This window comes from Meles meles, chromosome 7 (assembly GCF_922984935.1).
Source record: "Meles meles chromosome 7, mMelMel3.1 paternal haplotype, whole genome shotgun sequence".
In the NCBI taxonomy this organism is placed as follows: Eukaryota; Metazoa; Chordata; class Mammalia; order Carnivora; family Mustelidae; genus Meles; species Meles meles.
In genome coordinates, this window is record NC_060072.1 from 4073500 (window position 1) to 4087714 (window position 14215).

Sequence of the window (14215 nt, forward strand, 5' to 3'; positions counted from 1 at the left end):
ATCCCCAAGCCCTCGTTTAAAATAGAGAGCATTATACTAATGCTGTAATAGAAAAGTTCAGACCATTCAGATCATCGATATGTAATGACTTAACTGGTAAGACATTTTTCTTGTTTAAAGGTTGTTACTCTTGTTTTGAGGTCTAAAGTGTAGAGCTTATTGAAGGAGAAGTGCAGCTTGAAAAACTATACAGATTTTAAAACAAAATAGGAAACAAAGCTAGCCTGATAAAAGAAATTATGTTTATTATTTTAAAAATGCTCCCTCGGATTAACTAATTACAGTCGTGGTCTTTCTCAAGAGTGTTAAAGTGTTATTAGAAACATCAGTGAAGTAATTCTAGAACTTCACTCTGGAAAAGAATCTTTTTTCCATGTAAATTCATTTACAACACATTCATTTTTCTTCTTTGGTGCAACTTTACATAAGGAGTAAAATATCACTTTTCATATCTGTGTATTTACAGGGAAGTGGGGAAATGGCAAAAAGAAGTTGTAATCATTCAAACTTCTTTGGAGCAGAAACGGCTAGAGAAGCATAATCTGCTGCTTGATTGCAAAGTTCAAGACATTGAAATCATCCTCTTGCTGGGGTCACTGGACGACATCATCGAAGTGGAGGTATTCGCCCGCAGGACTACAGAGTAACGCGGCCGCGGGCAGCTGCCGCGATGCCCTTTGGCTGCTTTTCGAGGTCCCAGCCTCGCAGACCCTCCCTCTGCTGCTAAGGCTCCGTGGGGTGGAAAAGGTGTCCTCCTACCACAGTCCCATTGCAGAGGACTGGGCATGTCACACAGTTCTCTTACGTCTCTTGCTGATCGGTGTCCTTCTAGCCCCACAGGATGGGCCTCAGTTTCTTTCCTACACGTTAGATCCCGAGAGGAATCGGAGATCGAGAGCTGTTGGCGTCAGTGGCCTTTGGTGGGGTTTTAGGGAAGCTGCTGCTGTGTTCGGAATGCGCATGTTCCCATTACCCTGTCGGCAGCCAGTGACGAGATGGTTTGTCCTCCCTCACGGGTCATCTCTGAGCTCTGCCCTGGGGTCTCCCTTCCACACCCCCACCCCTCTGCTCTGCCGCACAGCTGGACAGCTACTCCCTCCATCCACCCTCCGCCCTGGAAAGGCCCTGAGTCCTTCGGAATCTTCAGAGTGAAGCATCTTTCATATCAACACATCTTCTCTTGCCAACAGTGACCAGATCTCATAACCTTATGCTCAAAGAGTCTTTGTCTTTTTTCTCAATAGTAGCAGAGGTCACATTCCAGACAGGAGATAAGGAAAGGAGAAAACCCTTTCATGGCCACAAACTATATAAACCCAACTCAGATGGCTCTAACGGGGTAGGTAGGGGGGCAGGATAGGGGGCGGTCCCATGCCTGACCCTGTCCGGGAATTTGAACACTTTTAAGAACTCTTTCTGGCTCAGTATATACATTAGCTTTGTTCTCCCACATCGGCTTTCACCACGTGGCTGCAGCTGGAACCAGCAGCTCTGACCAGAGGGAAAGGGAACTCTCCCCTGTGCTCTCTGTTAGGAGAATCCTGGAGAAGAACTGGGGGTCACGGGTTCACTTTTGTAGGTGCAGAGAGAGAAGGGATGGGTCTGTGATCAGCAGAAATAGATGGGAGCAGAAAAGCACTAGTTCTTATACTACAGAAAGCAACAGAACATCTGTTTAAAAGGCAGTGTCATTTTAGAAGAGGTAACAGAGAGGAGGAAACAACTTTAATGGCTGACGCCGACGTGAGTGTTACTGGTCAAGTGTTTGTGCCGCTGCTTTGTTCCTTTTGCTTTCAGCTACTGAACCTTCCGCGTGGTTCTCCGGCATGCCCACCAGAACGGAAAATGACTTCGTTATTGGCTTGAAAGAATTTCATACTCGTGGGGTATTTCCGAGCAGGCATTAAAGACCTTACGCTGGAAGAATACTGAGTCATTATCTAAAAAAGAGAAAGTGATAGGGTCGCGTTCACTTTTTAAAGTATGATGCTTCTCAAGAGTAAAGCGTTCAGGATAGTGAAAAGGCCCAGACCGTGTTGTGTTGGGAAGAGAAGGCTCAGGAATGTGATCATTCTCCTCCCCCATTAGAAGACGGTCCATCACAGGAGGAGGATCGTATTTGTTCTTTCCGGTCCCAGGGGGGACACAGGGTTGAGGAGTAGAGGCCATAGAGACAGATTTCCTCTCCCAGGGGACACTTTCGACCAGAAATACGGAGAGCCTTATGTGGTGAGCTCCCTGATCGGAATTTCGTAGGCACATCCAGAAGTGGCCATGTAGCGGGGATGTGGGAAAGGATTTTGTACACAAGCTGTTCTCTGTAAAGCCTGAAATAGAAAAGGCATGAGGTCTCAAGTCTCTCCCTCCAGTGGGCTGAATGAGGATCACTGGGTAGAAATGATTATAATAATTGTTACAGGAGTAATTGTCTTCCCATAATTGGGAGGTGGGACCTGAGATTTCCCTTCCACTGAGGTGTTCAGGTAGAGGGTATGTGGGCGCCTGGGGGCTCAGTCAGGTAAGCGTCTGTCTTCAACTCAGGTCATGATCCCAGCTCCTGGGATCACATCCCACACTGGGCTCCCTGCTCAGTGGGGAGCCGCTTCTCCCTCCCCATCTGCCTGCCGCTGTGCATGTGCTCTCTCTCTCTCTCTTTCACGAATAAATAAAATCTTAAAAAAAAAAAAAAGGTACATTCCCTAGACCTGCCAGGGCTCTTGCAGAAGATCGTTCTGCCGTGGGGGAGACTGCACTAGATCACTAGTAGGAACTAGTAGGAACTCCTACCGTGCGGGCGGAAGCTCCTGGGGAGCTTGTCACCAGATCGGCATGGCCTTGGAGGCCCCAGTAAGGAGTGAGGTGGGCATCAACCCGAGGCCTTGGGCGGTTGGATGAGATCACCATCTCGTATCACAAAGGGCCTCCTCTGTGTTTCAGCTGGGAACTGAAGCAGAAAGTACCCAGGCAACGGTCGACATCTATGAGAAAGAAGAAGCCCTGGAGATAGACTACAGCTCTCTGACGGACGATCTGAAGGTAATCAAAAGATTCCCGTTAGGACTGACGCACTGTGACAACGAATGTTTAAATATGCTACAGGATACGCTTTGGACCATAGAGCCTACATTCAGGGAAAAAAGTAGATTTCCTAACGGCTTCTGAAGAAATGGTGTTAAGTAGGTAGCTTTTTAAGAATGTTGAGACGAGCACTTCTCACTGTGTGTTCAGCAGAACATGAGTACTATGACATTTTTTCCCAAAGAAGAAAAGCTTCTGTGGTCTGCCAGTTTTTTGAAGGGTTGTCTCCTTGGAGATTCGCAATGATTTTTAGTCTCTGAGCAATTGTGCCAGAGACAGAAGTAGCCACTGTACTCTAGTGGCCCCTGCAGTGGGGGGACACCACCTTCATGGCTGTAGGGCACACACCTGGGATCCGGTTTCAAGGGCTCTTTGATTGGGCAGCTCTGGCTCTGTCACAGGCATCCCTATAAGCCACACTACGATGCTGTGTTTCTGTTTTGACTCCATCCCGAGGCTGCCTCTCATGGTGAGGGCAAAATGACGAGCCATTCTTGACTTTCCAGCCACACAGCCATGACCTTCAGAGAAGACACAGGCTGCCTTCGTAGTGACGTGTTCTTAAAAGTAGAAGAGGGCTTGTCCGACAGACCTCGAGGATCTGTGTCCGCATCTCAGTGTCCTGAACTGGACCACATGTTCATTCCCGACCGACAGCTCTGGGCACGGTGTGGTCTAGGCTTACATCAAGCAGGGCCCCCCAACCCCCACCCCCAGCTACAGCGGGAGCTTGAGGGAGAAATCGTCAAACACGGGCTCCGTGAGAAAGGACAGAGTAGAGCGTGGATGGCAAGTAGCAATACCCACATCTTTTAATTTCACGTTCTTAATATATGTTGTGCTCTTGGGTTAATATTGGTTATTCACTGGGCTCTTGGACTGTGTTTATGCTATTTTTAGGCAATCAGAAAAAAGCTTTGTCTTTTCTATATCTATTTAGTGCTTTCATTTTAGAAAATCCTTCCCCACGTTATTACCGAGTAAATATTTATAAATATTCTTCCTGTTCATGGTTTTGCTTTCATTACCTATTTAATTCATCTGAAATTTATTTTGGCACTTGGTAAAAGGTAAGAGTCTGCGTTTAAGAAGTTACCTATGGAGCCAGTTTATGCAACATTTTTCAAGGAATTCTCTTCTCGATGACTTAAAACATCACATTTATCATATATCAATTAAAGATCCTGGGAGGGTAAGAAAGCGTTCCTGGAAAATCAGGCCAGCACCACTTTTTCCCTTCCCTCCTCACTCAGGCTCTCTCCGTCGTTCTGGTTTAGCTTCCTCAACCCGTCCACGTGGGCTAGATCCCTTCGCCCTGCCTCGTGGTTCCTGTGCTTTGGCCGGTCAGAGCATCTCACACGCTTGTCAGCGCCCTTGGGGTGTGTATGTCTGACCTCCCTGTGAGCTAAGGGCCAGGCCAGAGCAGTTTTCAGCACTGAATGTCTCAGACATAGGAAACGGTCAGTATTTTGTAATGAATGAGTAAGCGAAGGTCCTATGTGAATTGTTGCCCTTTAGCCAGACCAGGAAGTGCGGAAGGGAAGCGTGGTCCGGGCGACGGGCATCTTGAACAGCGGAGCCGCAGACACGCAGCGGCTCCGGAAGTGAGCACCCGCGCGGTTCAGCCGGAAGGCTTCGAGGGCTTCGTGCACACGGAAGGCATGGGTGTGCAGGGAGGGAGGCGGGGGCTGGATCCTGAAGGGCCCTAATTACTCAGCAGTTTGGAAGGACAACCTAATTCCTGTTCCTCACCCGGTACCAGGCCTTACAAACCGATAAGGAGGTGGAGGCCCACCTGAGGCTCCTGCTGCAGCAGGTGGCGTCCCAGGAAGACGTGCTGCTGAAGACGGCCGCTCCGAACCTGCGGGCCCTGGAGAACCTGAAGACTGTCCGAGACAAGTTTCAGGAGTCCACAGATGGTGAGCCTGAGCTGTGACTGCCGGCAGGGCCACGTTCTTGGGTGTGATGGGTTCGGATCTCGGTAACACTTATTAGCAACCATAGCTTTATTTTTATCTATATTTATATCTGTATCTTTATTTTTATTTTTATCTATTTATTTGTATCGTATATCTTCCTCTGTTGTCTTATAGTAATGTGCACTTTTAATACGCACTGCTTCCGTATTGAAAGTGTTCTGCTTTAACGTAAAAACAAATGTATTAGTTATTTTTTTGAAGATTTATTTATTCGAGATAGAGACTGCTCCCCCGACCCCCATGTGGGCTCAAGTACATGACCCTGAAATCAACCTGAGCCGAAACCAAGAGTCAGATGCTTAACCAGCTGAGCTACCCAGGCACCCCAGGTGTATTGGTTATTTTAGAACAGGTATTTTTTTTTTTATACGAGCAGGAGGGTCATATTAGATACTCTTTCAGAATTTGTCATTATTATCTTAAAATTAGCCCTACCGGAAAAAGGGCTCATCAATTTTAAGAGCCATGTTCTTGGAACTAATAACAATTAGGGTATTTTAAAGGTAGATTTTACTCAAGACAACCAAATTCAAAATCCAGTTTTTAAAAATATTCTGTGCTTTTGGGATGCCTGGGTGGCTTAGTCTGTTAAGCACCTGCCTTCGGCTCAGGTCTCAATCCCGGGGTCCTGGGATCGAGCCCTGCATTGGGCTCTCTGCTCAGCGGGGAGCCTGCTTCCCCCTCTCCCCACTGCTCCCCCTGCTTGTGTGCTTTCTCTCAAAATCTTAAAAGAAAATTAATAATAATAAAATAGTCTATGCTTTAAAATTGAAATAAGAGGAGCCAGCCCCTCAGTGGTCTGCAAAATAAAGAACATTGATTTTCTTTTAGCTTTTGAAGCCAGCAGAAAGGAAGCCAGAATGTGTAGGCAAGAGTTTGAACAGGTGAAAAAAAGGAGATATGACCTTTTCAGCCAGTGTTTTGAGCATGTCTCGATCTCAATCGATCAAATCTACAAGAAGCTCTGCAGAAACGTCAGTGCCCAAGTATGTATTTTTCACCCACCCATGTTACTGGGAACTTTGTGTTGCTGGTGGTTTTTTCCTGGCGGGAAATAAATGTCACATCATCTGAGTGACCCACTTCCGGAGCAAAGTCAGTTCCAGAAAATCGGTTACCATAGTAACTGTGTGTGTTCTAGATCCCATTCGCTCTACCGCTGGCTAGCCTGGACAAGGCAGAATCTCTCCGAGCCCATCTCTTCATCTGAAAGAGGGGTTCAGTCATTTAGTTTCCAGATTCTCTGCAGTTCTGCTGCCTGGTAACTTGATTTTATGGAACACTCAGCGGTCTCTGTAGTGAAGGGACACGTAACGTAGTGTCTTGGGAGACGGCTGACCTGCGGTCAGGAGAAGGAAAGAGCCGAAGGCAGGATTGTGTCCATAGTCTCTTTGCTAGGACCCTTGCCCACTCCACGGCTGGTCCCCGGGGCAGAGCGTGTGGCACTGAACGTGGACTCAGCGTCTACTGGGCAGGCCACGCCTGCTTTTACCTTTCTCGGGCTGCCCCTCTGTGGCGGGAAGTGGAGCCTGGATCATGTACTTCGAATTTTAGCCAAAAATAGTTACTTATTTTCAGTAAAGCAAGACTGAAATAAACCCGGTAACTCCTGCGTTCATCTCTGTAGCCACAGTACCTGGCCCACGGCAAGTGGCTGGTGAACGGGCCCCAAGTACACGGAATGAGACTGTTTTTGTCAGATCGTGGCACGTGCTGCTGAGGTCTGCGTGGCAGGCCTGTGGGGAGGCCTGACCCTTCGTGTGTGTGTGTGGGAGCATGTTTTCCCTCTGCCCCACCCAGCAGCCCTGTTTGCTGTGACTACGCTGTAGAGCCACTCCGTACACGAGCCGCGGGCACTGGGGTTTTGCCGTCGCGATGGAGGAAAACCTAACCAGCAGAATATTTTGCAGTCAAACTCTGTTGCAGTTTCTGAAGTTGAAATTTACTAATGGCTTTTCTGATTTTGCTAAATAAATAACCTGTGTTTCAGGCATTTCTTAGCCCAGAGAACCCAGAAGAGCCTTACCTAGAGGGAATTAGCTATAACTGCGTGGCTCCAGGCAAACGGTTCATGCCAATGGACAATCTGTCAGGAGGAGAAAAGTGCGTGGCCGCGTTAGCCCTCCTGTTCGCCGTGCACAGGTGAGGTCCCAGTGACCTGATTCTGCATCAGGGCAGAAAAAAAACGGACCGTTCTGCGGAAGGTGTTTTAGCACATGTGATACAAAACTGCTTCACTGAGCCAGACAACATTCAGGCTTGTTTTAGGCCTATAGTAATTTAGACTGCAAATCAAACACACAGTTCAGTCTTTTACAGAGTTTCATTAAATCTCTGTAATTACCAGTAGCTACTTATATTCCAGCTTTACAGAAAAGAAAGAAAAAAATACTGACAGCCAGATGTGACATCAGGGTTGCCAAGAGTTAACAACAAACCCAAAGGGAACAAAAACTCCCAGCCTGTATATTAGTTTCCTAGTGCCTATTCAGAGACCTGTGTTTATGTGGAGAATGTTAAGTGAAGCGTTTCTTCTGAAAAAAATGTTTAACCTCATTTCCACTAGTCGTGGTGGCAGTTGGTGAAGTAAATCAAAAGATGAGCTAAAATTAGGGCAACTGACTTGCAACATGCAAATCCTTAGATGAAGATGTCCGTGTTGCCGCCTCTCTGCTTCCGTGACCAGGAAGATTAGCCTGAGTGCTCCAGCTGCTCGTTACTGCTCCCAAGGATAAAGAAGAGGCCATTACAGGATGCTCACAGACAATAGCATTAAAGCCAGCAGACCCTGGGGAGAGCAGGCAGCAGGAATCAAACCATGAGCCTGTGCTGAGCCAGTCTCAGCAGAACAGCTAGTACCAGGTGTCACTGCCCTCTGTTTCTTCAACAGACATTACATCTCTACTGTGTGTCAAGTGCTGGTGTAGGCTTTGGAGAGACAGCGGTGAACAGAACAAATCTTTGCCTCAGAGAGACTTCATTTTTTTGGGGGAAGACAAATGAGAAGATAGATTAGTAAACTGATTCTCTAACACAGAGACTGTTGGGAAATGACAGATGCTACAGAGAAGAAACAAAGTAGGGAATGGAAGCCCTGAGCAGCAGTAGCAATGTAGGGTTTGCAGTATTAAAGAGTCACCTGGGAAGGCCTGTTTGAGAAGGCAGTGTTGGCACAAAGACTTGAAAGAATGAAGGGAGTAAGTCTTGCAGATAGCTAAGAGAAGAATGTTCTAGACATGAAGAACAGCAAGTGCAAATGTCCTGAGGCCAGAGAGAACCTGGCATCGGTAGTGAATGGACTGTGTACAACGGTGGCAGGCACAGGGCTCGGAAGCTGCTGTAGCAGTCCAGGTGGAAGATGAGGGTAGGCTGGACCAGGGTGAGAGCAGAGGCGAGCAGACGAGGTGTGGGGTGTGGAGGACGCGGCAGGGATGACCCCTCATCAACTAGAGTGGGAAGACCTGGGAGGAAGTAGGTCTGAAGGGCCAGGTGAGGAGCAGGATGAGCGTGAGCTGTTTATTAGACGCCCACACGGAGCTGTGGAGTAAGCCGCTGGCCGTGGGAGCTGTCTATACGTGGATGGTATCGATACCCTGAGAGGAGATGAAGCCGCCAGGGGAGCTAACCAGTGGGTAAGCAGCCCAAGGGCACTGTACGGAGAGGAGTTGGCGGAAGAGATGGAAGGAGCAAGGGGTCATGTCGGGGGAGTAGACGGTCATTCTTGACGCCAGAGCCACAGACCGGGGGCAGCCCCAGGTGCCACCTGAAACGGTCACAGGAGATGCGGACCGAGCGTTGCACGTTCGATTTAGCATCGTCGGGGTCCTTGGTGACTGAGGCTAAAGCATCCAAGACGATGTTCTTTTCTCTGAATACCATTAACCCTCACAGTAGAAAGCCGTAACTGACTGGGCGGTACTCTCGTTCTAGTTTTCGGCCCGCTCCATTCTTTGTGTTAGACGAAGTAGACGCGGCCCTGGACAACACGAACATCGGCAAGGTCAGTTTCTTTCTGCTTTTAACTTCCAGTAGCTCACGTACCACTCGAGGATCACGGTCTGGCCAGAAAGACGGTTTACCCTGAACACACACGGCTTGTTGGATAATTGCCGATTAAAAATCAAATCTAAGTATCTAAAAATTGGGGGCAGTAGTTTTCATTCGAGGTTTAGGGGACCCTCAGTGAATTACTGGGGAATCAAAATAGGGAGTCAGAGGAGGATTGTTATACTGAACCCACAGCACTGCAGTGGGAAACTTGTCCCCACATCTAGATATTGGGACCTAGAGGATCACCCAGAGGCCCTGTGGCAAATAGGACCAAATCAGTTGTTTAACGAAGCCCAAAATTCTGTCCCCCCTTGAATTTATTAAAACTTATCCAACTGTTGTACTCAGGATCCTGTTCTCAGTATTTGAGATGAGGGAACTAAGGAAACACTTTAACTCTTCAGAGTTCAAGTTAAGGTCAGCCATCTTGAAGATGACAGCGTAGATCTAGAAAGACCCCCGAAAGAGGGCAACACCGAAGCCGCCTGCCTCCACTGTGACTTTCTGACATGCGAACGGAGTCAGCCATGAAAACCCAACCAAAGGCCAGAGTAGGTTGCTGGAAAGTGCCCGGTCTGTGGCTACCGAGTGACGGGATAGCTCCGGCCCGCAGACTCTGGTCTCATGGTCCTACTGCCTGGGCCATCGTCTTGGGGATGGGTGAATCCGACTCTGGTTCTGATTCCAGGCCCAGTGGAAGCTGGCGTCCTGCTGTATACCTTAGTCTTGTGAGCTTGGCTAAGGAGTCCTTCTCAGAAGAGTGTCTTAAGTGCCCGTGGCCACCCCGGCAGGCTGTCTCTGATGCTGGCCCGCCTGCCCTCTCCGTCTGCAGAGTCTGCCGGGAGGGGCCGGCCTTCCCCCGGTGCTGCTCAGGCTGTCCTCCTGCGACTCGGATTTCTCCCGGCCCCTGCTTCCCACACAGGGCACTGAGCACCTGAGGACAGCCCGTCAGCTCCACAGTCAAAAAATTTAGAAAACTGATCCCCAGTCCCTTGAACCTTGTAGAGGACAGCACAGAGCCACCTTCCGGGACCCACGAGGCTTCAGGGTGGCCAGGGAAGGAAGACATGGGGCAAGAGAAAATCTGTTTCTCTTGAATGCCAGCCAGTGTGCATCAGCTAATCGGAGTCAAAGCCTGACTCCTGTGGGAGAAATCTCCAAGAGGGCACACTCCAGGCACTTCGTACCCACACTGTGTGTGCTGGGCTGGGGTCTGCTTTTGTGGACTGCCTCTTTTAAGGTAGCAAAATGTAGATGTTTGTATCACTGCCCTCTCCAGGGACTCTTACTTACTTAAGGCTTTTCTGTTGGCAGCCATCCTCTGTATTAAAAACCTTTTAACTTCCAGTCTTCCCTTGAGGTTTACCCTCCTGGCCACTCTACTGCCCTGAGTACGAGCAGACATAGGACGAGCAGACCCGAAGTAGCTCCCCTCCCTCCCATGGTCCGGGTGCCCCCGTTTACCGCAGGTAACTCTCCAGGCCAGACGTGTGCCTTCTGCCTCACCTTCCACTCGCATCACCATCCCGGGATGTCACAGTCCCGCATCCTAGTGGCTCCCATCGCCTCAAATGCCGGATGGCGTTCCTTCTGCCTTGTGGATCCAGCCTCTTACCAAGGGCGGTCTCCGCTCTGCGTCACTTACCTGGGCCAGTGGCTCGTCCCCCCCCCCCCCCCCCCCGGGGCTGCCATGCCTCCCTCCAGGGCCGTGTCCTTACTGCCTTGGTGCAGTCAGGACTGACGCAGACGGAGAAGAGCCCTTGTGGCCCTGCAGACACCTGCTGAGAGTTGGCAGACTCCTGTGAAACTGTGGCCACGTTCTTCCCCATCTTTCTCTGCGTTCTGAGGAGTTTGTTCAACAAGACATTTCCGTCCAGAGTCCACTTTGTTCTTATTCTCGTGACTTGGATTTGAGCTTCCTGAAGGAGCCACTGAGTTCACCTCTAACCAAATAATTAGATTATGGTCGTGAATACATATATACTTGCCATTTCTCCCACTCCTGGCTTTCCCGCCACGGAAATTGGAAGTTTAAATACCGGTCCGTCCGTACCCGCACATAGCGTCTGGGTGTCAGTTTTAGTTAGGAACGCTGACTGCGTTTTCACCAGACGGTCTCTTAAATTAGAGCTCTGTTCTTAAAAACATTCTTGATGTTTCAGATGATAGATTTAATAAGTTTTTAACTAACAAGTTTTTTACTAGCCTCTTACTTTAGAATCTGAATTATCTCCATAGTGGTTTTTACTGAGTTACCGGAAGGGCAGGTAGGTGCCTTGTCACCCACCACGGGCCAAGCTGGAGATAGGCACAGTGACCATCCGGGGCCCAGCAACGAGGCCTTTCCCTGCTGGTGAAACGTGGGCTTTTGTTCCCTCAGGTCTCAAGTTACATCAAAGAGCAGAGTCGAGAACAGTTTCAGATGATCGTCATTTCCCTAAAGGAGGAGTTCTACTCCCAAGCCGACGCGCTCATCGGCGTCTATCCAGAGGTAAAGACCAGCAACGGGGAGAGGAGAAGCGTCCCTTGGTTGCTTCCCGACACCTCACCACGCGTACCAGTGCAGTCTGGAGATACGGTTTGATTTCCACATTGCCACGGCTGATAAATACAGGCTTAAGTGATTTTTTTTAAACCAAATAAGATTTTTAAAAACTCGTTTTTTTCTACGGAAGCACACAGATATTTTTAAGATATGCTTCAAGTGAAAAGGCAAATCCGAACTTGCAGGACAGCAGGATAGCTTTGTTAAGGTACACGCCGACATACCCAGCAAATATTAATATTCTGTTTCATGTTTTCCAATGTTGGAATGTCTCAGGCAAAACAAATGCATTGTGGGCAGCACTAAAGGACCCCATTTAGCTTTTAAAAGGACCAGAGGAAAGAACAAATTGATCAGACATTCCAGGTTGTCTAGTGATTCAGACTTCACCTTTCTTCAGCTACTCCCTGAACTGAGCTGCTCCATCAGCTCGGGAAGTTCAGATCGTTCAGTCTGGGGACACTTGACTTCCTGAGTTTTCATTTAAATGAAGATAAAAATTAACCTCCCTTCCTGTGCCTCCAAGACGTTAGGGGCCGCTGGAAATTCTCATACCAGCGCAGGAGAGCAAAAAGGATCTTTATCCTCTGCCCATCTTCGGTTCTCTGGGGCTGGGGCTCTGTACATCAGACCGGCAGAGGCAGCTGAGCGAGGCCAAGCGCTTACTACCATGGGCACCGCGCATGTTCACGGCGGACGCTCCTGGTGAGGAATCAGCCACGGGCTGCTGGCTGGGACTGGGGCTTCCACACCATTGCAGGCTCAGAGAAGGGGTCTGGGGCATCTGGGTCAGGGAGGCAGGTGAGGGCAAGGTACACAGAAGTGTGGTGAAGTGGAGTGTGCGCCCACCCCTGCAGTGGCGTGTGTCCTTAGCCAGTGGGACGCCTGTGCCCGCTGCCGGCGCCCCTCCTGAGCCGCTGTTTGTCCGCAGCCCCTCACTCACAGCGCTCCGTGAGCCAGAGGCATACCCTGGGCTGACGTGTGCACAGGCATGAAGCTCACGTAACTGGAGACCGGGGTTCTAAAAGGGCCCCTTTTTAAGTGCAAATCCAGGCTCCCCAGTGGCCCTTCCTTGATGTTTGATGACACTTTGTCCCTAAGCAGAGAGTTGACTGACTCTCCCCTGTCCTCTCTCATTCAGCAGGATGACTGCATGTTCAGCAGAGTTTTGACCCTGGACCTTTCTCAGTATCCAGACACCGAAGGCCGGGAAAGCAGCAAAAGAAACCGGGAGTTGCTTTAGGACCGCAAGTGCCCCTGAGCCAACAGGACAGTCCGGCAGGTCAGGGTCACCAGTGCTTCGTCCGTGTGGGAGCAGTCGAGCGGCCTGTGTGCCACTGCAACCTACGAGACACCGGAGCTTGCTTCCGTCCAAGTTCAGGGCCGTTCCCCGTGCGTCAAGTGTTTTGGGAGTTAGCATTGCATAGGTTTAAAAAAAAGGTACAATTTTGTGCCATAATTTCAACTGCCATTTTGAAAGCCAGTCAGAAGAATGTTGAATTCTGTATTATTTTCACTCAGGTCTTGCTTTGTATGTTTAAGTCATCTTTAAGGCAGACTCTTGGTTCTCACGTACACTAATTCTAGGGCATTGAGCCTGTGTTTCATAGAAGTTACTTCAGAGGATGTTATCAATATTGAAAATACCAATAAAGAATATTCTAATTTTAAACATTTCCAATCTACAATTTCAGAAACAAAACTATTTTTTTAAAGATTTAATTTATTTGACAGAGATCACAAGTAGGCAGAATAGCAGGCAGGGGGATGGAGGGGAAAGCAGGCTCCCCACTGAGCAGAGAGCCCCATGCAGGGCTCGATCCCAGGACCCTGAGATCATGACCTGAGCCAAAGGCAGAGGCTTTAACCCACTGAGACACCCAGGTGCCCGGAAACAAAACTATATAAGGTGACTGCTTCAGTGAAATCTAAGTTTCTCTAATTTCTCTTAACGAAATACTGAAGAACACAGGCTTTCCCCGGTAACTAACAACTGACTACCTACATACGTTTTATGGGGAGGAAAGGAAGTTGCTGCATTTTCAATACCATTTCCATTTCAAAATGGGATAAAATTTAGTGCCTTGCAGTCGCTCCCTCACTGCCATCTACTGAAAGTCACCCTCGACACAAGAGTTTGTAAACACGTAAACATAAAAAGCAATACAAAATGGAATTAAAAAGAAATTCTGAGGTGCTGATGGTCTTCCACTGAAGCCTGGGCCCAGGTTCTGATGGCAGGCACCCGAAGGAATAAGGCCCTCACTAGGGAACCCGCTCACTGCTTCACACCAGTGAAGGGCACTCTGTGCCCAGCAAGCAGACCGAAGCCACAGAGACGCTTCCTGCCCTCCCCCGGCCCCGCTCTATCGGCTGCAGGTAGCAGGAGCCGCTCCAGCTGTCTTCTGTTCCTTTCTTAAGAAAACATCAGCAACACCCTCGAAATCACGGACTTCCTCTGCCGTGGAAACATCAGCTTCATGTTGAAATGTCCCTGTAGGGCCCCATGAGCTCAGGGCGGTCCCTTATCACTGCCTGGGCTGTTCTCACGCTCAGTGATCCC

At 49.0% G+C, this 14215-nt stretch overlaps 1 protein-coding gene across 2 annotated transcripts in view; it reads left to right on the top strand.

The window, feature by feature from the left end:
* SMC1B (structural maintenance of chromosomes 1B) overlaps nucleotides 1-13269 on the top strand; it is a 77987-nt gene extending 64718 nt beyond the window's left edge. The window contains exons 18-25 of one of the 2 annotated variants that reach the window (XM_046012856.1): nucleotides 467-620; nucleotides 2938-3036; nucleotides 4841-4997; nucleotides 5889-6043; nucleotides 7048-7199; nucleotides 8988-9057; nucleotides 11488-11598; nucleotides 12794-13269. In XM_046012856.1, the coding sequence (XP_045868812.1) occupies nucleotides 467-620; nucleotides 2938-3036; nucleotides 4841-4997; nucleotides 5889-6043; nucleotides 7048-7199; nucleotides 8988-9057; nucleotides 11488-11598; nucleotides 12794-12895 (1000 nt within the window). In that variant the 3' untranslated portion in view covers nucleotides 12896-13269. The remainder of the gene's footprint in view (nucleotides 1-466; nucleotides 621-2937; nucleotides 3037-4840; nucleotides 4998-5888; nucleotides 6044-7047; nucleotides 7200-8987; nucleotides 9058-11487; nucleotides 11599-12793) is intronic. The other variant, XM_046012857.1, reaches the window with a different exon arrangement.
* The last annotated feature ends 946 nt before the right edge of the window (nucleotides 13270-14215 follow it).